Source organism: Numenius arquata, chromosome W, assembly GCF_964106895.1.
Source record: "Numenius arquata chromosome W, bNumArq3.hap1.1, whole genome shotgun sequence".
Classification (NCBI taxonomy): domain Eukaryota; kingdom Metazoa; phylum Chordata; class Aves; order Charadriiformes; family Scolopacidae; genus Numenius; species Numenius arquata.
Window position 1 is genome coordinate 9,458,027 of NC_133615.1, and position 24,727 is coordinate 9,482,753.

A 24,727-nucleotide genomic window follows, 5' to 3' on the forward strand; every position below is an offset into this window, starting at 1 on the left:
GATTTCAAAATCTCTTTCCTATTCATTCTCTAATGTGCAAATCCATAGAACAAACATGAACACAATCCCGAGGAACAGCCTGAAACAAGGCCTTAATAATCAAAAGACAATTTCCATTGTGCTTTCAAGCATTCAGATAGCCACTATGAAGAAGGCTTGAGATCTGATGAGTTAGGAAGAATAAGTAAGGAAAAAACTGCACAAAACCTCATTAATATTAATTTGGTTAAATCAGGATACCCACCATACACCACTGCAGCTAGCAAAGATTAAGAAAAGGAAATTTCTTCACAAATTTTAGAAGCTAAAAATAATAATAAATACAGCATGTAAGGCTGTCAACAGTTAATGTCAATGCTCTCCTTAAGCATTCAGTTGCACAACAAATTTTAGAGAACACCAGCTTTTGATGTCTTATGCACCTACACATTCCTGTGATGCAATTCTACTGAACCTTCAAGACTGCAATGAAAAAGATTATTTACCTTACCACTATCAGCAGGCCAGCTATCGGAAATCACAGTTAGTGGGGATAAAATTAACAAACCAGCAAAGCAGTGAGCTGCTAGTCTCTTCATCAGCTGATCGGGGGGGGGGGGGGAGGGGGCGGTGGGGGGGGGGGGGGGGGGAGAGCTAGGGAAAGGCTATGTTTCCAGATGCAAGTAATCTTATTTTAGTGAAAATTTAATAGTGAAAGGATTGTAAATACTCAAATCTGCTGTTTCATTCTACCTACTACAAGGCCCAAGGCCTTCTTCCTTCAGCTTGCTTTAACATTGACAACTACTTATCATATTTTTCTTATTATTCTAGGCACTCAGATTCTAGATTTTTAGCTGGGCAGTTACCAATTCTTGTTAGCATTTTAATTGTAGGAGCAAAATTGGTCAATTTCATGTATGATTTTAAAACTAAAATATATTGTATGCAATAAATACAGTTTTAAAATTCAAACAATACTCTATTGTTCTGTACTGAACAGATTAGATTTTGGTTATTACAACTAATACAACAAAATACTCAGAATGACAAGAAACAAAAAACAAGGATAGCATTTTGATGCAATGTGCTTTAGAAAATGGATATTCACTCATTAACCAAAACCAAAAAAAATATTTTCTTGCCAAATGTTCCCCCCCACGCCCTCTAAATCAATGGTGTTGTCACCACCCCTTAGTACTAACATCTCATTTAGAACTGTGCATACAGTTGCTACTTAGGATATATACTTTTCTGCACAATTGTTGTGGGGAGTAAGATCAAAGTCATTTCTTTGGGTTTTTTGGGTTTTTTTTTAAAACAATGTTGGCCAATGTAGTACAAAAAAAAAAAAAGAAAGAACAGACAAATTGTGACATTTGCTCTTCCACTTAGATCTCTTCCAACTGAATCTTAAAACTTTGTGCAGACATGTAAATTCAGACAATTTTCCTTAAAAAAGGTTTTAGTGAAAGCACTAAAAATCACACACGTGCATGCCTGTGTGCACGCACACATTCATATGTGTGTGTTCATGTATCAACAAATTATTTATGAAACTAATTCAAATGACAGTGCTTCATTAGAAGAAACAATAAGGCTAAAGTGCCACACCCAAGATAACGTACTTCCAAACATTTACCAGCAGGATAATGACATGCATCCCAGAAATCTCCAGTTTCTGATGGATGATGTGTTGCAAAAGAGTATAGGATACAGCAGAGATCTCCCATGCTCAAATGCCTTTGGATTAGTGAGGTGAAGAGAAAGGAAGTCAAGAAAGCTACTGTACAAATAAATATTTAACGCTTTCCTTAAGGCAATGGGATCAAGTACTACAATAAATTTTGGAGACTCTTTTCTTGAAAGAACACAGTAAAACTATTAGAGAGTCCAATTCTGCAAAGGGTTGAACATCTCATGATGGGTACAGATGGCCAAGAAGGCCAATAGCATCCTGGCCTGTATCAGAAATAGTGTGGCCAGCAGGACTACGGAAGTGATTGCCCGTTTGTGAGACCACACCTCAAATACTGTGTTCAGTTTTGATGTTGAGGTGCTGGAACATGTCCAAAGAAGAGCAACAAAGCTGGTGAGGGGTCAAGTCTTATGAGGAGGGGCTGAAGGAACTGGGATTGTTCAGCCTAGAGAAAAGGAGGCTGAGGGGAGACCTTATCACTCTCTACAACTCCCTGAAAGGAGGGTGTAGAGAGGCAGGGTTCGGTCTCTTCTCCCAAGTCACAGGCGATGGGACAAGAGGAAATGGCCTCAAGTTCCGCCAGGGGAGGTTCAGATTGGATATTAGGAAAAATTTTTACACTGAAAGGGTTATTAAGCATTGGAATGGGCTGCCCAGGGAAGTGGTTGAGGCACCATCCCTGGAGGTATTAAAAAGATTTTTTTTTTTCTTCCTCTTTTCTTTGTTTATTAAGCTGTCTTTATCTCGATCCACAAGTTTTTTTCTGACTTTTGCCCTTGATTCTCTCCCCCATCCCACTGGGGGGGGGGGGGGAAATGAGCTAGTGACTGAATGGGGCTTACCTGCCAGCCAGGGTCAAGCCACCGCAGTCCTTTTTGGAGCCCAACATGGGGCTCAAGGGGTTTGAGATAACGACAGATTTGATCGGAGTGTGCCATTATACCTGTTTAGCTGAGCTGTTACTTGTTAGGCTATTACTTGCTGTTGCTGGTTGTGATGCTGACGTATTTACTCTGGATGCTAACTTACGTGTCATCTCCCCTGCTCTGGTGCTTCATCTCTTTCCTGCTGTACAACAAACTCCAAGAATTGTTAATGACTGTTTTCATTTTTCACTGTTTTCTGTGTTGTTTATCACTTTGTTTTGCTTTGCCTTGAGAGATATGATAAAAGCACTGGCCTTGAGCCTAATCTGGTATTTGGGCCCTACATAGCTAGTGTCCCAGTACTCCAAGACCCATCTCATGGAAAAAATTGGCAATCATACTTTTCCCCTTTTCTCCTCTGAGACATCTTTGTTTAATTCAAGCACAAGATCATTTTATAATTATTCTGGAATGTTAGAGAAGGATAATTTAAAGAAGCAATTAGAAACAGATTGTTTAAAAGCGGAATTGAAAAGAGAGAGCGGATACATCTATTCGAAAAAAAAGTTGAGATCATGCTAGCACAAGCAGAAAGATCCCCCAGTATTGTCCAAATACGAAAATTAATTGCAGGCGCAGATCCCGAGGATCAGTCAGTCGCCAAGGGGAGCTGCTCCAGAGCCAGGCCGACTCACAGCAGAGAGGCAGAGCCCGGCACAAAGGCGGTTTTCCTGAGGTAAGGACATGCCAGGGCAGTGGAGATACCCACCAGGAGCCGGGGCAGCTCTCACGGGAGGTGCTGATGAGGCCTGGGCGTTGCCAGAGCAATGCTGACCACCTCCTGCCTATAAAAAAGTAGCCTAGGGAGCACAGCGACCAGAACGTGATGCGGCAGTTTGCACAAAAGGGCGCGTGAGAAGGGCACCTCTTCAAAGGAGGATCATTCCAACTGGTCGAGCACCGGGCACCGTCCTCTGACCATCTTCACGGGTCAAGGGCACTCAAGGCAGAAAGGTCGACACTCATCAGAGAGCAAATGCTGCAGCTTGGACTAGGGGCTCTGCACCATCCACCCCAGCGGTGGCTGATGCCTCCACCCAGACGGAGCTGCTGAAGGGAGAGGCTGCAGTACAGACCTTGGACTGCAGGAGGTGCTTAGACCTTTCTCCTGGGGCAGGGATAGGCAGCAGACCTGCCTGCAAAAGGTGTGCCCAGGTGGAGGACATCTTGCAGCAGGTGGCTGAGCTGCAGGAGGTGGTGAGGAGGCTGTGTAAAACATCAGGGAGGCTGAGAAGGAGATAGACAGCTGGTTACAAGCACAAACTGCAGTGGACCCACGGCCCACGGCCAAACAGTAAAAGACTACTGGCACACACAGAAGGGAGGGGGGCCAGCATCACAGAATGGAAGCTTGTAACTGCAAAGACTAGCAAGAGGAAGAGACTTCCCCCAAAAACTGAAGTGCCCTTGCAGAACCACTTCACTCCTCTGCAGAGTGAAGAGGGAAGACCCACTGCACTAGGAGAGGTACAGAGAGATTCTCCAGTCTGGCCAGTTTGTAAGCCTGATGGGCAGTGGCGTTTGACGATTGACTATCAAAGATTAAACAGTAATACCCTGCCTCTGATGGCTGCCATTCTGAATATAACCTCAATAGGCAATATAACAGCAATATAAGTATATAAATATAACAGCAATACAGGCAGCCACCCACCCGTAGATGGCCACCCTAGATATCAAAGATGTTTTTCATGATCCCATTAAGGGAAGGGGATTGGCCTCAGTTTGCCTTTGCTTGGGAAGGGACACAATACACCTTTCACTGACTCCTAGGATACAAACACTCTCCCACTATTGCCCACAATGCCTTGGCCAAACTCCTCAATGCGGTGGAGGTGCCATCAGGTGTCCACATATATTAGTACATAGATGATATCCTAGTTGGTGGAGACAATAAAGAACAGGTAGGGCAGGTGGCTGAAGCCATCTGGAACCTGTTGACTAAAAATGGGCTAGACATTCTGCCTTCCAAATGTCAAGGTCCAGGACAAGCAATTAAATTCCTAGGAGCCTGATGGATAGCTGGAGCAGTTGCAGTACCTGATGACACTCTGTCAGCCATTGAGAAAGGGCAAACTCCAGGCAATAAGACAGAATTACAGCAGCTGTTAGGTACATTGGGCTACTCGAGAAAGCATAGGCCGGGGTTCTCAGTGATTGCCCACCCATTATATGACTTGCTCCAAAAGAATAAGGAATGAGATTGGACTCCACAACATACAGAGGCCCTTAATGTCCTAAAGGGTGAACTTAAGACCTATCAGAGGCTAGGCCCACTACACCCACAACACCCATTGAGGGTAGAGTGGGGGTTTGCAGAACATGCCTCCTATTGCAGTGTATTCCGAAAGGGACCGAGAGGGCAAGCTAGACCTTTATTATTCTCTTCTACCTCATTTAAGGAAAATGAACAACGGTACTCAGAGTGGGAGAAGGGACTCCTTTCACTTACCAGGGCAGTCAAGGAAATGGAAAGGTTACGTACTTTGCAAGATATGTGATTGGTGACAGCCAACATGGTTTCACCAAGGGCAAATCGTGCCTGACAAATTTGGTGGCCTTTTACGATACTGCCACAGACTTGGTGGACAAGGGCAGAGCAACAGATGTCATCTACCTGGACTTATGCAAAGTGTTTGGCACTGTCCTGCATGACATCCTGGTCTCAAAATTGGAAAGTCATGGATTTGATGGATGGATCACTCGGTGGATAAGGAACTGGCTGGATGGCCGCACTCAAAGGGTTGCAGTCAATGGCTCAATGTCCAAGTGGATGCCAATGACGAGTGGTGTTCCTCAGGGGTCAGTATTGGGACTGGTGCTGTTTAACATCTTTGTCGGAGACATGGACAGTAGGATAGAGTGCAGCCTCAGCAAGTTTGCTGATGACACCAAGCTGTGTGGCGTGGTCAACACGCTGGAGGGAAGGGATGTCATCCAGAGGGACCTGGACAGGCTTGAGAGGTGGGCCTGTGCAAACCTCATGTCCTTCACCTGGGTCACGGCACTCCCAGGCACAAATACAGGTTGGGTGGAGAATGGCTGGAGAGAAGCCCTGAGGAGAAGGACTTGGGGGTGTTGGTGGATGAGAATCTCAACATGAGCCAGGAATGTGCGCTGGGAGCCCAGGAATGTGCACTGGGAGCCCAGAAAGCCAACCGCATCCTGAGCTGCATCAAGAGAAGTGTGGCCAGCAGGTCAAGGGAGGTGATTCTCCCCCTCTACTCCGTTCTCGTGAGACCCCACCTGGAGTATTGTGTCCAGCTTTGGAGGCCCCAGCACAGGAAGGACATGGACCTGTTGGAACGGGTCCAGCGAAGGGCCACGAAAACGATCAGAGGGCTGAAGCACCTCTCCTACGAAGACAGGCTGAGAGAGTTGGGGTTGTTCAGCCTGGAGAAGAGAAGGCTCTGGGGAGACCTTATAACAGCCTTCCAGTACGTGAAGGGTAGCTCCAGGAGAGACGGTGAGGGACTCTTTATCAGGGGAGTGTAGTGATAGAACGAGGGGTAATGGTTTTAAACTGAAAGAGGGGAGATTTAGATTAGATATTAGGAAGAAATTCTTTCCTGTGAGGGTGGTGAGACACTGGAACAGGTTGCCCAGGGAAGTTGTGGATGCCCCCTCCCTGGAAGTGTTCAAGGTCAGGCTGGATGGGGCTTTGAGCAACCTGTTCTAGTGGGAGGTGTCCCTGCCCATGGCAGAGGGGTTGGAACTCGATGATCTTTAAGGTCCCTTCCAACCCAAACCATTCTATGATTCTACGAATCTACGAATCTATGATTCTATGATTCTATATTATAGTGCAAGGCCCTTTCCCTCTGCATTTAGCAGAGGGAATCCTCAAGGGATCACCCCCTCCCAGAAGGCCATGATACAGAAGTGGTATGCCTATCTATGGAGTTAGTCAGCTACTGCCATTAAGAGAGGGCCCGGTCAAAACCTCTAAGCGCCAACAACCTGTGAATTTGGAGCCTCTAAGCACCAACAACCTGTGATTTCGAAGTCATGGACAATATGCATGTGGACATCGTAGACAACAACTTTTTATCAATTTCACAAAATCCCAACCTTCAACAAAGCCTGTTAAAAAATCTCCATTGTGATTAGATAAATATAAGGGTCACTGAATGAAAGGTTAACTGAAATATTGAACATAAGACAGATAATCCTATAGAGCTACTGTAGTATCTAATTACAACTACCTGAAGATCAAACTGAGTTCATGTTCACTAGCTACAAAATGGTGTGTTAAATATATATGCTTAGCATTGATTGTAAAATATATATATATATAAACAAAGCTCCTTTACAATATACAAACCCTAAAAAAAAGCTTCTGGTAATTTATGTCAGGTTGTTATAACAAGCTAGCTCAACTTTACTATAGTGTTTGATGCCAGAGTTGCCTTTTAACAGTTGGTAAAAGAGAACACATAACTTTTCAATTTCACATTCCAACTGATAAGAAAACAGTTTAAAACATTCTTAACATTTTCCTAGGAAAGATTTTGAGGGGATCAAGGAAAGACTGAATGACAAGTTTTACTATACAACATATTAACTTTTGCCAGTATGCATAAAGTAGGAAAAAAATTAAATAAATTTTATATCACGATATTTTCCAACACTATTATATTCCAACACTTGAAATTCAAAAAATTTTATTATATTCCAACACTATTATATTCCAATACTTTTTTATATTCCAACACTTGGAATCCAAAATAGTCATGAGGATGTTGAAAATATCCATCACATACTTTGTATGTATGTATGTATGTCAATATTAGCTTTCTTCTAATTTGAATAAGAAAAATAAATATGGACTTAATTTCACTTGAATTTTATAGATCAGCAAAAGCAAGTGGTCCACAGCAGTTTGTTTTTGAATGGCCGTGTGAGATAAATCTGACACTGCTCATCTCAGGTTTCAGACTTGTTCCACTTGGCAACATGCAAATCTACTTTGAATTAAATCTGCACATCTACATAACAGAACTTTGTTCATGTCACCAAGCAAGCAATTAGGTTGAATGAGAAACTGAATCCAGATGCAAAACACTTCAACTGTTTTAAGAGATTTAGCTTCACAGTAAAGGTTTGGAGGATGAGTTAAAGAGCATCAGAACTAGTTTAGCCAGGTAAGAGCTGTCTTGATGCTTCTGCCCGAGTCAAAACCATTAGAATCAAGATCAGGTCAGAATAAGTATCTCGCGTATCATGGAACACATCAAACAGCATCCTGCTTAATTTAGCCTCTGAGCAGCAACTTGGATACACTAATTTGTGACTATTGCAAACAAATCCATGGATTCTTGAAAAGCCCTAAACAACAGAGTCCTTAACAGAACACTCATGGCCCTTTAAGAAATAATCTGATTGCTGATCTATCATTTTGCCGCCCTGCAAGGAGCATTGCTGTGGGAGAAATATGCCAGAGGATACAATAATTCCACAATTTAAATGCTTTCTAGGTTCAGAAGGCAGGCTCCTACTTCCCTGTTTATAGAAAATGCAGTTGCCATACCAATAGTTCGGGCACAGCACCCTGCAGCATCAGCTAGTGATCAAAGCCTGTTGTTATAACTTCCCAGGGAGTCTAGGCAGCTGCAGGCCTCCAAAGCAGTTTCACTACATATTGAATGTGTTCATCGTCTTGGCTTTTATAATAATTTTTATTTTTGGTTCACTGCTTCCAAACTCAGAACTTGCGTCTTCTGATAAGGAGAAAGATGACATATTTTTGTCTGTATATGCACATGCACAAATGCCTTGAGGTCTTTTTTTTCCTTTGGGGATCTGCAATGATGCATATGCTCACGAACTTGAGCATCGGCACCAAGTACCACCCAGCACCCAGAACTCCAGGAAGGGAACACTGGCATTAGATGTTTTTGTTTCCTTGGGGTTTTTTTCCCCTTCAGAGGCAACAAGAAGGAATTAAGCCTATAAGACCCTTACTGGACTAGTCAGCATTGAGGTAGCTGTGTAATGGCCAAGTATATTGGGAGCCTTGCAGAAGACATTGTATTTGAGGAGTCAGTGATCTTGAGCAGGCCATGTCTGCTCTATTGGGTCTTGTACTTAAGGCTTGAAAAGCCAATAGGTTAGCATGAGTAGCCACTGTAAAGGAATCTGCTGGAGTGCCCTGTGTCAGCCTGTGCTGTGGATGTTATGACAGAGATAATATTCCAACCTGTCAGGATAAGACCTATGGTTTTGGCTTTTACACAAGATAAAAGCACTATGGTCCTGGAGGGAGGAGGGACTTCTCCACTGACACAGAATCTGCACGGTGTGCTGTGGGAAGATCCATCTGGGGTCTGTCTGATGCTGCATGAAAGCGGGGTTCCCAGCATCTGAAGGGTCGTAAGATTTACTTGCTATCTATATTCCTCTTTTTATTCTGTCTTATTAAAACAGCTATTTTTATTATGCTCTTTGTTGTCAGGCCTTTCTTACTGAGATCCAGAAAGAACCCTGTGCTGTCTCTCTCCTCCCACCCTTGCCTCTTCCACTCCCACCCCACCTGGTGCAGAAGACCAGGGTCCAGCTGAGAAGGAGCAGGTAGCTGATCTGCAGTCAGAATTCTGGCTGCTGACCCAGGCAAAACTTCTCAGAAATTAAAGTAAAATTAAACTGAATCTCTCAAAGACAAATGCAGCTAAGGAGACAGCTGCGAGTTGGATAATGATATTATCAAACCAATATATTAATCAGAAATGTAGTTTCCTTCTGAAAAGCCTCATGCAAGTATAGCTTAAAGGTATCAGCAGCTGGAGAAAGAAAAAAAACTAGACATATAGCCCTGCTGCTAGTGACCAACAGGTCTGTTTCTTCTATAGTGCTACAAAAGAGGAGTGGATAGTGGCATAATAAAACGTGGGGTAGTAAAGGGAAAACTTTTATGAATAAAATGCCATCCTTAAGTTAGAATGCATTGAATCTTGTGGGTCCTTTTTAAAATTAAATTAGCCGTTTAAATAGTTTATTTTAACAAAAAATTATTTGATTTAAAATTACCATGATATTGTTACATTGCGAGTTGGAGTGGCAAGACCTCAGGTTAAAGCTGCTTATTAACTCCCTCTGATAATTTTACACATTTAAAGATTCCCTTGAAAACGTTGCACATGATTGTCGTCTCTTTTTCTATGATCCCTGAGGTATGTCATTTAAAAATAAAAAAACAACAGGAAAATCTAAAATGCTCAAAGAAAAGACAAGTGAGGCATAAAAATGCAGAAAACAGAACTCCTTACTTTCCACACAAAATAAACCTCATGAAAACACTCAAGAAAGTTTCACTTTATTCAAGATTTCATTGTCCACCTAATGGAGAGGAGCTTTTACTGTGAAGCTGCATGACCAGTGCTACACTATAAATCTAATCCTCAGAATACAAGCATTCAAAAATATTAGTAGCGCTTACATCAGCATATTCTGTAACACTCAGCAGTATACAGATGTGCCACCTGAAAATGCAATTGAAAATATGTACACAATACAGTTATAAGTGACTGCTATGTAGTATGGAAGCATATGATCTAGCTTTAAACTAACTAGCCTGATGTTCATTTTGATCGATGTTCATAAGGTTAAACAACAAATTGGGAATGCCACACAGGAATACGTACAACTACCTGAAAGGAGGTTGTAGCGAGGTGGGCGTCAGTCTCTTCTCCCAAGTAACAGGTGATAGGACAAGAGGAAATGGCCTCCAGTTGCACCAGGGGAGGTTTAGATTGGATATTAGGAAAAATTTCTTCACTGAAAGGGTTGTCAAGCATTGGAACAGGCTGCCCAGGGAAGCGGTTGAGTTGCCATCCCTGGAGGTATTTAAAAGACATGTAGGTGTAGTGCCGAGGGACATGGTTTAGTGGTAATTTGGCAGTGATAGGTTAATGGTTGGACTCGATGATCTTAAGGGTCTTTTTCCAACCAAAACGATTCTATGTCCCAAAGCTGTCAATCCCTGGGCATCAGGGTGTATGGGAGGATTTGAGCAGGTGCCTAAGGCCATTATCACCTCTGTTACACCTGTACAGGCATGTAATGCTGACAAATTGGTACAGCATTTGAAAGAGGGGAGCCTTGCCTGCCCCAATGAAACACAGCAAATTCTAATGTTGTGTTGGGGCCCGGCCCACGCCTATCGATAGATAGGCCTCATGCCCTCAATAGAGCAAGAGGGTCTCTTGCTCTGAGGGCACACAAATGGACACTAAGAGGTCACATGAACAGACACTGTGGCTAAACCAGAGACCCAACCCTCAACTTTCATAGTTGCTTCTGTAGTCAAGAAGAAACAATAGAAGCAGAGGTTGACCCAGTTAGTAAGAGAGGAAGAAGCTCCTCCTAAGAGGGAGCAGGAGGAAGAATCAGAAGAGGCAGCCTGTTCTGCAGCAGCACACCCACAAGAAGAAGAGAGGGAAGAGACAGAAATCATAGAAGAGGCAGAAACTATCCCTGAGTGAGCTGTGAGATATGTGGAAAGATTACAGAGGTCAGCAAGGTGAGTGAATTGCTACCTGATTGCTCCAGTGCTGGGACAGTGGGGTCAACGGTCTGGAACTAGACGGTAAGGAAGACCAGCAGCTGGGATCCCTCACTAGGGATCATGGAATCAACAAAGGGATTGAAAGGCTACAGGTGGACTACTGTGGCCTGAACAAAGTCACGCCACTGTCGAGTGCTGCCATACCAGACATGCTAGAGCTCCAATATGACCTGGAGTCGAAGGCTGCCAAGTGGTATGCCACAACTGAAATTGCCAATGTGTTCTTCTCGATCCCTTTGGCAGCAGAGTGCAAGCCATATTTTGCTTTCAAGTGGAGGGGTGTCCAACACACCTGGAATCGACTGCCCCAGGGGTGGAAGCACAGCCCTACCATTTGCCATGGACCGATCCAGACTGCACTGGAACAGAGCGAAGCCCCTGAACACCTGCAATACATCAATGACATCATCGTGTGGGGCAACAGAGAGGAAGAATTGTTTGAGAGAGGGAAAAGAATAATCCAGATCCTTCTGAAAGCTGGTTTGCCATAAAACAAAGCATGGTCAAAGAACCCGAACGAGAGATCCATTTTTGGGGAATAAAATGGCAAGATGGACATTGTCGCATCCCAATAGATGTGATCAATAAGATAACAGCCGTGTCCCCACCAGCTAACAAAAAAGCAACACATGCATTTCTAGGCGCCATGGGATTCTGGAGAATGCATATTCTGTGTTACAGTCAGCTTGTGCGTCCTCTCTATTGAGTGACCCAAAAGAAGAACTGTTTTGAGTGGGGCCCTGAGCAGCAGCACACCTTCCAACAGGAGATAATTTGTGAGATAGCCCTTGGGGCAGTCTGGACAGGATCAGATGTGAGAAATGTGCACTACACTGCAACCAGGGAGCATGGCCTCACCTGGAGCCTCTGGCAGAAAGCACCTGGAGAAGAGACTCGAGGTCAACCTATAGGGTTTTGGAGCTGGGGATATAGAGGATCCAAGGCCTGCTACACCCCAACTGAAAGAGAGACATTAACAGCATATGAAGGGATTTGAGATGCTTCAGAAATAGTTGGTACTGAAACACAGCTCCTTGGTACCACGATTGCCTGTGCTGTACTGGTTGTTCAAAGGAAGGGCCCCCTCTACCCATCATGCACCCAACACTACATGGATTGCACTGATCACACAGTGGGCCTGAACGGGGAACCCCAGCTGCCCAGGAATCCTGGAAGAAATCATGGACTGGCCAGAAGAGAGAGATTTTGGAGCATTGCCCAAGGAGGTGACTCATGCCCAAGAAGCCCCACTGTATAATACATTACCAGAAAATGAGAAGCTATATGCTCTGTTTACTCATGGGTCCTGTTGTATTGGGGGAAACCATCAGAGCTGGAAAGCTGCTGTGTGGAGTCCCACATGACAAGTTGCAGAAACTGTCACAGAAAAGGCAAGTTGAGTCAGTTTGCCGAAGCGAAAGCCATCCAGCTGGCCCTGGAGATTGCTTAATGAGAAAAGTGGCCAGTACTTTAGTACCGATTCATGAATGGTGGCAAATGCTCTGTAGGGGTGGCTACAGCAACGGAAATGGACCAACTGCAGAGGTAAACCCATCTGGGCTGCTGCACTGTGGCAAGACATCGCTGTTCGGGTAGAAAACACCACTGTAAAGGTACGTCATGTCGAACATGTCATGCTCACATGTCGAAGAGCAGCACAACCGAAGAACATTCAAACAAAGAGCAGGTAGGCCACGTTGCCAGAACTGAATTGTCTCTGGTGGACCTGGACTGGGAGTGTAAGGGTGAGCTATTCGAAGCTTGGTGGGCCCATGAAACATTGGGACATCTAGGGAGAGATGCAACCAACAGATGGGCTCTTGATCGAGGGGTGGACTTGACCACTGAAGCCATTGCACGGGTTATTCATGAATGCAAAACACGCATCATAATCAAGAGAGCCAAGTGAGTAAAGCCTCTCTGGTACAACAGATGGTGGCTGGGATATCAATATGGGGAGGCCTGGCAGATCGATTATATCACACTGCCACGGACCTGCTGAGGCAAGTGTCACATGCTTACAATGGTGGAAACTTACCCTGTAACGCATAACACCGCCCGAAACACCATCCTGGGCCTTGAAAAGCAAGTGCGTTGGTGGCATGGCATTCCAGAAAGAACTGCCTCAGACAACGGGACTCATTTCCAAAATAACTACATAAGCACCTGGGCCAAGAAACATGGCACTAGTTGGATGTACCACATTTCCTATCACGCACCAGCCTGCAGAAAGATTGAACGATACAATGGACTGTTAAAGACTATACTGATAGCAATGGGCACTGGGACATACAAGCACTGGGGATGCAAATTTAGCAGAAGTCACTTGGCTGGTTAACACCAGAGGATCAGATGACTTACCCGTCCCTGCCCAAACAAAACCCCTATGTGCTGTGGAAGGAGATAAAGGTCACCGTAGTGTGTGCAAGGAACTGGCTGGGAAATACAACATGGATTGCTCCTCTATCAGGAAAAGGCAAACCCATTCATGGGATTGCTTTTGTTCAAGGACCCGGGTGTACTTGGTGGATAATGCGGGAGGATGGGGAAATCTGGCGTGTACATCAAGGAGAGGTGGTGTGGCCACACGACCTGGCCAGGAGGAGAATGAGAAACCAGCCCCAGAGCCAGCCCAGCTTGTCACCACCCGGGCAGGGACCCACTGGTGCCCCTGGGACTCTATGCATTGTTGGGGCCATGCAGAACATTTGGAAGATCGATTAAGACTGATTTTGGAACCCTTCTGAGCATGTCGCAGAAGCAAGCAGAACTTGATCAGAAATAAGACTATATCGCTTTAAGAACAAGATTGTTTCGAGCTGGCCAGACAGGGGAGAAAAACATTGTGTGTGTCTGTGAAGGTCAGGCTGGAAAATCACCTGGAGAGTGTGTGTAGAAAGATGTGGCTGAAGACAGTCGCATACCATGAGAATGAGAGTGCTCATCCTGTTTGGCAAAACAGCTCAGAAACTAGCTCTATATAGAGAGAGCTTTGTGTATGTGAATAAAGTGCTGCTTGTGCTTGTGCTTCTGCTTTTGCTGCTTCTGCCTCTGCTTCTGTGTCTGCTTACTGCATACAATTGCATCCTGATCAATCATCGCCGCAATTGGTGCCCCGTGTGAGGCTCATCTTCTTCGGCGACACACAACCCGACGGGTGAGTACAGAGTTTTTTTATTATTTATTTCGTGGCCACAATTCCTTGTAAAAAGGAACAGTAATGCCTGTTGAACAGGAAAGTTAGGGGGTTGTGTTAGAAATGGGACAGACTGCATCGCATGAACATAAATTATACTTAAAGGTTTTGCAACAAATTTTGCGCACTGCCGGCTATAATACTAGTGAGAAGCAATTATCTCAACCGTTATTACTAGTAAAGGAACATTGCAATTGGTTCCCATCTGAGGGTACCTTTGATAGCTCACAATGGGAAAAAGTAGGAAAGCATTTACAAAATAGGAAAGAGCTGGGTTTTGATATCCCGGAATCGGCACTAGTAACCTGGCATTTTTTATATTCAGCCCTAGCTCAGTTAAAACCTAGTGAGGCTGTTGTAACTAAAGATACTGAAGGCAAAAATGCTTATAAGGATGTTGAGACTTCCTCAAACGATCAAATTTCCGATAACCCCTTCGACTCTGGTTCAGTCGACCCAGAAGCTGAACCTAGCTTATATTCACCATTACCCCCCCCAACAGTTGAATATGCTGTTGTCAGAAAAGCAGCCTTTGCCAATCACCCCCCCCAGCACCTACAACCCCCTTTTTGAAAACAGAACCTGAAAAACTTTCAGCAATGCAAAGGTGCAAAGAAGCAGCTTTAAAAAATGGGGATTTTTCGTTTGCATTTCCAGTGATATATAAAGCTAATCACCCTCCTGCTCATGAAGGATTACCTTATCAAGTTTTCAAGGAACTTAAAAAATCTATAAACAAAAATGGGCTGCAGAGTTCATTTACAGTAGGCATTTTAGAAGCAGTAGGAAACGCTTATGTTATGTTACCATAGGATTGGAACGTACGGAATTACCAGTGTCTCTTCTAATACTTAATACACTTCATCAACCAGTCGGATTAATTGGACAGGTTGACGATAATGCTAAGGTTTTTTTATCTTGAATGGCTTTTCTTACCTAACACCTTGAGAAAGACTGTTTCTACCTACCAACCTGGGCCTCGCAAGAAGCTGTGCAAGTACAGCAGTGACCCAACCTGAGTTGGCTTTGGTGCTCAATAACTCAGCACAACACACTGCCTTCTCCTGTCCTGAGTGACCACCATAACAGATGGAGCCCAACTCATGGACTCACTCGCCGAGGGACAGCTCCGGTGCAGGTACGTCCGCAAGGGAGTGGGGGTTCATGGCTAAAAAGGGGCTTTTTCCTGAGCTTCCCGGAGCCGGGGAAAGGCCGGGAGAGCGCAGGCAGCCCGCAAGAGCCGGCAGCTGGCACGAGGGTTGCTGACGAGACAGGGGCGGGGCCAGCAGTAACGGCACCCCCCAACTCCCACAAAAGGCGGCCCTAGGGAGCACAGTGAACAGAGTGGGCAAACAGGGTGTGGTGTGTTAGTCAGGTTGTTGCTGAAGGACGTTTAACAGCTTGACCAGGGAGCCATGGTATCCACCTGGCGGAAAGCCTTGGTCTCCCCAAGCTCTGCACCCAGCAGGACTGAGGCAGCTTCCCAGATGGAGCTCTCATGGGAGCATGCTGCCACCTGCAGGGTGTGCCCATCCCTTATGCCAGTATCAGATGGCAGCAGTAAGCACGCAGGTGGGAAGTGTGACCAGGTAGAGGAACTCCTCTGCCTAGTGATGGAGCTCCGGGAGGAGGTAAGTAGATTGAGAACCATCAGGGAGTGCGAGAGGGAGACAGGCTGCTGGAGTCGCAGCCTACCTCCCCTGAGCCGGGCCTAACTGGCAGAAAGGCCACATGACACAGAGGATTCCCTGTCCTCTCTCTGCCTGGCTGAACAAGGTAACTTAGAGCATAGGGGGCTATGGGAACGCGTTCCTGCCCGGTGAAGCAGGCGTGTCTCCCCAGTAACTCCCCTGCCTTCCCAGGTACCCTTAAAAAATAGGAATGAGGCCCTGCAAGGGGAACCCAATCATGACAAGGAAGATGATTCAATGTCCACGGAGGTGTCGCCAAGGTTAAGTCAAACTACACCCCCGCATCAAAACATCTTCAGTAAAGAAAAAAAGATGGGTCATTGTCATAGGTGACTCCATCCTGAAGGGAGCGGAAGGCCCAATAGGCAGACCGGAGCCACTTCTCAGGGAAGTCTGCTGCCTCCCTGGGGCCCGGGTTAAAGATATAAAAAGAAAGCTTCCCTCCCTGGTAAGCCCTTCAGATTACTACCCGCTACTAATTTTTCAGACAGGCAGCGATGAGCTGTTAACAAGAAACCCAAGGGCAATCAAGAGAGGCTTCCAGGCCTTGGGATGACTGGTCAAGGGGTCAGGAGCGCAAGTAGTGTTCTCCTCTGTCATTCCAGTTGCAGGGAAGGATGAGGGAATCAACAAGAAGAGCCAGCAGATCAATACCTGGCTCCGAGCCTGGTGTCAGCAGCAGGACTTTGTTTTTTTTTTAATCACAGGTTGGTTTATACGACGCCAGGCCTGCTGGAGACGGACAGGGTACACCTGTCTCAAAGGGGGAAAAGGGTCTTCACACAGGAGTTGGCAGGGCTCATCGAAAGAGCTTTAAACTAGATTTGAAGGGGGAAGGGGATGAAACCAGGCTCTTTAGAGGTAAGTCTGGGGGTGGTGCACCAATGTCTGTGGGGTGGGATGCTAGTGAGGTCCCTTGGTCTGCTGACTCAGTGAAGGCAGGGAATGGAGATCCACGCAGCGGCAGAGACACGAGGGTCGTTGATGGGTTAGAAACCATGGCTGCGCCTGGGAATGGACAGGTAGGAGTTAAGGCTTCTCCCCCCAAAAAGGTGACAGGACCAGTAGCCCACCTGAAGTGCTTCTACACTAATGCATGCAGCATGGGCAACAAACAGGAGGAGCTGGAAGCCATTGTGCAGCTGGAAAACTATGATGTAGTCGCCATTGCGGAAACGTGGTGGGATGACTCGCATGACTGGAGTGCTGCATTAGATGGCTACAAACTCTTCAGAAGGGACAGGCAAGGAAGGCGAGGAGGTGGGGTGGCTCTGTCTGTTTGGGAGTGTTATGAATGTCGAGAACTTAATGATGGTGACAATAGGGTTGAGTGTTTATGGGTAAGAATTGGGGGGAGGGCCAACAAGGCAGATACCATGGTGGGAGTCTGTTATAGACCGCCCAACCAGGATGAAGAGACTGATAACATATTCTATAAGCAGGTGGAAGAAGTCTCAAAATTGCTAGCCCTTGTCCTCGTGGGGGACTTCAACCTACCAGATATCAGCTGGAAATAGAGTACAGCTGAGAGGGAACAGTCTAGGAGGTTCCTGGAGCATGTTGAGGATAACTTCCTGACACAGCTGGTGAGGGAGCCGATTAGGGAAGGAGCCCTGCTGGACCTGTTGTTTGTGAACAGAGAAGGACTTGTGGGGGATGTGAGGGTTGGAGGCCATCTTGGGCATGGCGATCACGAAATGATAGAGTTTTCGATTCTCAGAGAAGCAAGGAGGGGGGTCAGCAGAACTTCCACCATGGACTTTCGGAGGGTGGACTTTGGTCTTTTCAGGAGCCTGCTTGACAGAGTCCTGAAGGGCAAAGGTGTCCAGGAAGGCTGGACGTCTTTCAAGAAGGAAGTCTTAAAGGCGCAGGAGCAGGCTGTCCCCATGTGCCGAAAAACAAGCTGTCGGGGGGGGGGGGGGGGGAAAGACCGGCCTGGCTGAACAGGGAGATCTGGTTACAACTCCGGGGGAAAAAAAAAAAGAGAGTTTATGGCCTTTGGAAGGAGGGGCAGGCCGCTCAGGAGGGCTACAAGGATGTTGTGAGGCTATGTAGGGAGAAAATTAGAAAGGCCAAAGCCCAACTAGAACTTAACCTGGCTTTGGATGCTGAAAACAATAAAAAAAGTTTCTACCAGTACATTAGCAATAGAAGGAGGACTAAGGAGAATCTTCATTATTTATCAGATGGGGGGGGGGGGAAGATGGGACATAGTGACCAAGGATGAGGAAAAGGCTGAGGTACTTAATGCCTTCTTTCCCTCAGTCTTTAGCAGTAGAATCGGTTGTTCCCTGAGTACCCAGCCCCCTGAGCTAGTAGGTAGGGGCGGAGAGCAGAATGAAGCTCCCATAATACAAAGGGAGATGGTGAGGGAACCTGCTCCAAGACCTAGACATACACAAGTCTATGGGGGCCGGATGGGATCCACCCGAGGGTACTGAGGGAGCTGGTGGAAGTGCTCACCGAGCCACTCTCCATCATTTACCAGCAGTCCTGGCAAACCGGGGAGGTCCCAGTTGACTGGAGACTAGCAAATGTGACACCCATCCACAAGAAGGGCCAGAAGGAGGATCCGGGGAACTACAGGCCTGTCAGTCTGACCTCGGTGCCCGGGAAGGTCATGGAACAGATCATCCTGAGTGCCATTACACGGCACGTGCAGGACAACCATGTGATCAGGCCCAGTCAGCATGGGTTCATGAAAGGCAGGTCCTGCTTGACAAACCTGATCTCCTTCTATGACAAAGTGACCCGCTTGGTGGATGAGGGAAAGGCTGTGGATGTTGTTTACCTGGACTTTAGTAAGGCCTTTGACACGGTCTCCCACAGCATTCTCCTGGAGAAACGGGCTGCCCATGGCTTGGATGGGAGTACTCTTCACTGGGTAAAAAAAACTGGCTGGAGGGCCGGGCCCAGAGAGTGGTGGTGAATGGAGTTAAATCCAGCTGGCGGCCGGTCACAAGTGGTGTCCCCCAGTGCTTGGTCTTGGGGCCAGTTCTCTTTAATATCTTTATCAATGATCTGGACAAGGGGATGGAGTGCACCCTCAGTAAGTTTGCAGATGACAGCAAGTTGGGCGGGAGCGTGGACCTGCTTGAGGGGAAGAGGGATCTGGACATGCTGGATCGATGGGCCGAGGCCAATGGAATGAGGTTCAATAAGGCCAAGTGCCGGGTCCTGCACTTGTGTCACAACAGCCCCATGCAGCGCTACAGGCTTGGGGCAGAGTGGCTGGAGAGCTGCCTGGCAGAAAAGGACCTGGGGGGGTGTTGGTCGACTGCAGGCTGAACGTGAGCCAGCAGTGTGCCCAGGTGGCCAAGAAGGCCAACAGCATCCTGGCCTGTATCAGGAACAGTGTGGCCAGCAGGAGTAAGGAAGTGATCGTCCCCCTGTACTGGGCACTGGTGAGGCCCCACCTCGAGTACTGTGTCCAGTTTTGGGCCCCTCACTGCAAGAAAGCCATTGAGGTGCAGGAGCGTGTCCAGAGAAGGGCATCGAAGCTGGTGAGGGGTTTGGGGAACAAGTATTATGAGGGGCGGCTGAAGGAACTGGGATTGTTCAGCTTAGAGAAAAGGAGGCTGAGGGGAGACCTTCTCGCTCTCTACAACTACCTGAAAGGAGGGTGTAGAGAGGCGGGGGTCGGTCTCTTCTCCCAAGTCACAGGCGATAGGACAAGAGGAAATGGCCTCAAGTTGCGCCAGGGCAGGTTTAGATTGGATATTAGGAAAAAATTCTTCACTGAAGGGGTTGTCAAGCATTGGAAGTGGTGGAATCATCATCCCTGGAGGTATTTAAAAGATGGGTAGGTGTGGCGTTTAGGGATACGGTTTAGTGGTGTTTTTTGGCAGTGTTAGGTTAATGGGTGGACTTGATGCTTTTAAAGGTCTCTTCCAATCTAGATGATTCTATGATTCTAGTTTGAGTACACAGTTAACAGTGGAGGAGGAAGGAACTTGCAGTTTTCTTCAACAAAGTAACAAGCCATGTTGAAAAGGAGTAGCAGTACATGCTTTATCTTGACTTTAGCAAGGGTTTTGATCTTGTTTCACACAACATTATCACAAACAAACCATGAAGTCATGGACTACATAAAATTGCTCTCAGGTGTCTAGCAAATAGAGCACTTCTTAAAACTTGGGCTAGTTCTGTCAAAATGGAAGGCTGTGGAAATAGGAGTCCAGTGCTATTCAGTATCTTTTTTTTTAATTACTTGGATTATGGAATGAGAAGTATGCCTATTAAATCTGCAAAGAACCCCAAGTTGACAAGGGCCACAAGTATATACCTGATGAGATTAAAATTCAAAATGATTTTGATAAATTAGTGTTATGACTGTAGAAAACATGGATAATTTATAACAAGGATATATGCAATGTATTTCTATTAGGTAGGGAAAAACCCAACTGTTTTATTGGGTTTACGTGGCAAGGTTTTGGTAGTAGGGGAGGTCTGCAGGTCTTCTGTGAGGAGAGACCAGCAGCTACCCACATGTTGGATGGAGCCAGTTCCAGCTAGCCCCAAGACTGCTGGCCGAAGCTTAACTGATCAGTGACACTGGTGGCACCTGTCTGATAATATATTTACAAAAGGGTAAAAAAAAAAGCTGCATGGCAGCTGTGAGAGAGAGGAGTTAGAAAAACATGAGAGAAACAACCCTGCAGACACCAAAGTCAGAGTAGGAGGGGGAGGAAGTGCTCCAGGTGTTGGAGCAGAGATTCCTGTGAAGACCAAGGTGAAGCAGGTAGTCCCCCTGCAGCCTGTGGAGGACCATATCAGAGCAGCTATCCACACTACAACCTGTGGAGGGCCCCATGCCTCAACAGGTGGATATGCCCTGAAGGAAGCTGCAGCCAGTGGAGAGGAGCCCATGCAGGAGCAGGTTTTCTGGCAGGAGCTGCGGCCCATGGATAGCATCCATGCTGGAGCAGTCTGTTCCTGAAGGACTGCAGGCCATGGGAGAGACCCACATTGAAGCAGTTTGTGAAGGACTGTCTCCCGTGGGAGGGACACCCTGCTGGAGCAGGGGAAGAGCACGAGGTGGAAGGAGTAGCAGAGACAAAGCATTATGAACTAACCACAACCTCCATTTCCCATCCCCCTGTGCTGCTCAGAGTGGGGGGAGGAGGTAGAAGAGTCAGGAATGAAGGAGTAAAATTGAGCCTGGGAAAAAGGGAGGGGTGGGAGAAAGGTGTTTTTACTTTTATCTTTGTTTCTTGCCATGCTACTCTATTATTAATTGGCAACAAATTTAATTCATTTTCCCCAAATTGAGTCTGTTTTGCCTGTGACAGTAATTGGTAAGTGAGCTCCCTGTCCTTATCTAGACCCACGGACTTTTCTATCTTATTTTCTCCCCCTGTTCTGTTGAAGAGTGGGAGTGAGAGAGTGGCTAGGTGGGCATTTGGCAGGCAGCCAAGGTCAACACCCCACAACTGTACAAAAAAGGATATGGAAAAATTGGATAGGGAGTAGTTTCATAGAAAGTGATTGAGGGTTTATACTAGATCACAAGTTGAACACAAGTCAGTGTCTGTACTGCTGAGAAAACAGAAAAACACTTTACCATATAAACACCCTAGCAGTTATATGAAAGAACTCTTCCCCTTTGTTCAGGCAAGACTGTACCTGGAGTATTGGTGTCTAGCTTTGAATAAAACTTAAACAAAGTTGCTAACCACTTGGAGAGAGTTTAAGGAAGTTGAATGAAAATGATCAGAGGTCTAGAAATCAGGTCCTATGGGAAAAGATCACATGAGCTGGGGTTGTTAACACAAAGAAAAAAACACTAAGCAGGGTTATGATAACAGTCTTTAAAGACATAAAAAGATGGGGGGGGGGGGAGGGAGTGAACAGCCTGTTCTTCATGATCACAGTGAACAGAACAAGAAGTAATGCGCTTAAAAACCAGCAAAGAAATTCAGATAAGGTATTAGGGAAAACTAAATCACAGCAATAGCTTCCCTTACGGAGTTCCATCAGTGGAGGCCTTTAGGCAAACATCTATAAGGAATGACATAGGAATAGCTGATCTTGCCTTGAGGTAGAAAGATGACTTCTTGTGGGCTATTATTTTTTGAAACAGAACAGCTTAACATTGAGTACAAAACCAACCTGAGAAGTAAAGTAGGAAAGTCCAAGTTGAGCTTTTGCCATAGCCAGAGTATTTCAGTACTGAAGCTCACTAGTTTAAAATGAGCTCAAGCAGATCTATCTGATATACACTTTATTTTGGTGTGTTTTTTCCCCTAGCTTTTATGGTCCTAGCTGCACTGTGTGTTAGTGTCAACCACATAAGCATGTGAGTGTTCTACCATGGTAGAATACTGCCTATCAAATCACAGAGGCTAGTTCTGTATGTGAAAAATCTACTAATATGCTTTAGAAATCATAATTGGGTTAATTATGAAATTTCCTGGTTTTGATGAGACTTTCTAGAGATCAAACCTAATTTCTTTACCACCCCTGATATCAACATTTTGAAAAGCCATATACATTAGTGTTTATTATACAATGCTTTTCGTAAATATTTTTAAGCATTTTCATTATCTCTGCTTTTTTTTTTTTTTTTTTAAACAGAGGAATGACAAGAAATCCTCAAGGGCAACAAAATCATAGATTCAGTGAGAGTAAGTTTAGATTCTTTACTTTTGGGCATGGAAATCCTGCAATATGGTCGTCTTCAATTTTTTGATCTCACTGGGATCAAGAAACACAGAGGCACTTGGAAATTAAAAAGTTTGAGAGACTTGCTTGAAAGTTTCCAAACCTTTAAAATGGATCAGTTTGGTTTTTTTCTTATACACCCACAGCACAGAAAGCTGTAATACACACTGATCATAGGTTTCCCATATTTTAAATTGAAAAGTCTATTAATGATGAAAATCTGCTTAGTGTGTTGAAAAACATAAGTGAAATATGTCAATATCTATGGCCACAGAAGAGTTGCAATAGAGAACAACTGTAATCATGATTCTGCATCTAGCAATGAGCTATGCTTCAGCAGCATAGCTTGAAACCTAAGTTATGTCTTAAGCACAGTTGTAAAAACTGAATAAGAATATATGGGCCTTAGATATTACACCGTGTTTTCACTTGTGCAACTTTGTAATCTTCAATGAGAACATTGCCCCCCACAAATAGCAACTGTCAAAAAGAAGAAAGCAGTACCTACCCGTAGCCACTGTTTTTCTGTAAGAGCATCGCTATAGTCCACGTCCCTGCGCTGACGGGACCCTCTTCCAAATATTTTCTCTTCCTCTTCCTCGCATGTGAGCCTTTCAACTTCAGCATCATCCTTAATAATCCAAGATGGCAATTCATCCTCCTCCATCAAGCGGGGCTTGCGCTTGGGGTTTCTGGCATCTTCCCTACGACGATCCATATCCATGCGCTGCAATGGCAGTTGGGAAAAGATACAACAATTTGAAGGATCTTGATTAAATAAACCATGGGAATAGCTGGTTATTTACTTATGATTGAAACTTTAAACCAGCTCCTCTGGTGGCATTTCCCTCCTCCACCCCACTACTTATAAAATGCCACTATAAAAAGGAATATCCCCACATGAAAGCTGATCTTCAATCAAATTCATTATTACAAAGTGAATTTCATTGAAGTGAAGAATATTATAGTCTGGATGAGTGGACAACCAGATGTGTAAAAAAAAAAACCAGGCTGGATAATCAGGCACAGAGAGTAGTTGTTAATGGGTTATGGTCTACCTGGAGATCAGTCACGAGTGTAGTACCACAGGGGTATATCCTGGGACCTGTCCTATTTCGCATCTTTATAAATTATATGGAAGAGGTGACAGAGTGCTTGCTCATAAAGTTTGCATATGACACCAAATTGGAGGGGGTTGTTAAGTTGATATGCTTGAGGGCTTGTTAGACCACATCTAGAATACCATATCCAGGCTTGGGTCCCCCAAAAAAGAAAAACTTTCATGAACCGGGGAGAGTTCAGCAGAGGGCCATCAAGGTGGTCACAGGGCTGGAGCACATGCCCTGTGAAGAGAGGCTGAGGGACCTGGGCTTGTTCAGCCTGGAGAAGAAAAGACTTCGGGACACCTAATAGTAGCTTTCCAATATGTATGTGGAAGTGGTACGTGTTGGGAATACAAGAGACAACAGGCATAATTTGTAAGAAGAGAAGTTTGGACTGGTTATGAGGAAAAACATTTTCACCAGTGGAACAGATTGCCTGAGAGGTTGTGCAATCTCTATCCTGGATAAAGTCCTGAGCAATCTGGTCTGATTTCATAGCTGACCTTGCTTTCAGTAGAAGGTAGGACTAGATACTTCCTGAGGTCCCTTCCAACCTGAATTATCATATGATCTGATTTCTAAATCCAGATGAAAAGCAGAATGAAATGCATGCAACCTGACTATGCATGCTCAACTAGATTCCAGAATCAATGATATTCCATCTTATTACTTCATAATGGAGAAGTGACTGTGTAGACTTCTATTTTCGTAGCAGACTTTCATATTCCCCCTTTTAAATGATGTATTCATTCAAACTGGGCATGCACATGGTTTAGTTTGTTGACAAACATGCCAACTGGCAAGAAATAAAGATTTGTAGTCAAACAAGGCTCAAATCAAAATACTATTCTATTATTTAGTAATGAACTGTAATAAAATACATAATGCTCAAAAATTGTATTTTTTC

The 24,727-nt window shown here is 45.2% G+C and overlaps 1 protein-coding gene across 2 annotated transcripts in view; it reads right to left on the minus strand.

The window, feature by feature from the left end:
* LOC141476648 (probable global transcription activator SNF2L2) overlaps nt 1–24,727 on the minus strand; it is a 217,972-nt gene that overhangs the window by 34,996 nt on the left and 158,249 nt on the right. The window contains exon 28 of one of the 2 annotated variants that reach the window (XM_074165433.1): nt 23,226–23,444. In XM_074165433.1, the coding sequence (XP_074021534.1) occupies nt 23,226–23,444 (219 nt within the window). Of the gene's footprint in view, nt 1–485; nt 579–23,225; nt 23,445–24,727 lie in introns of those variants that run through there. The other variant, XM_074165434.1, reaches the window with a different exon arrangement.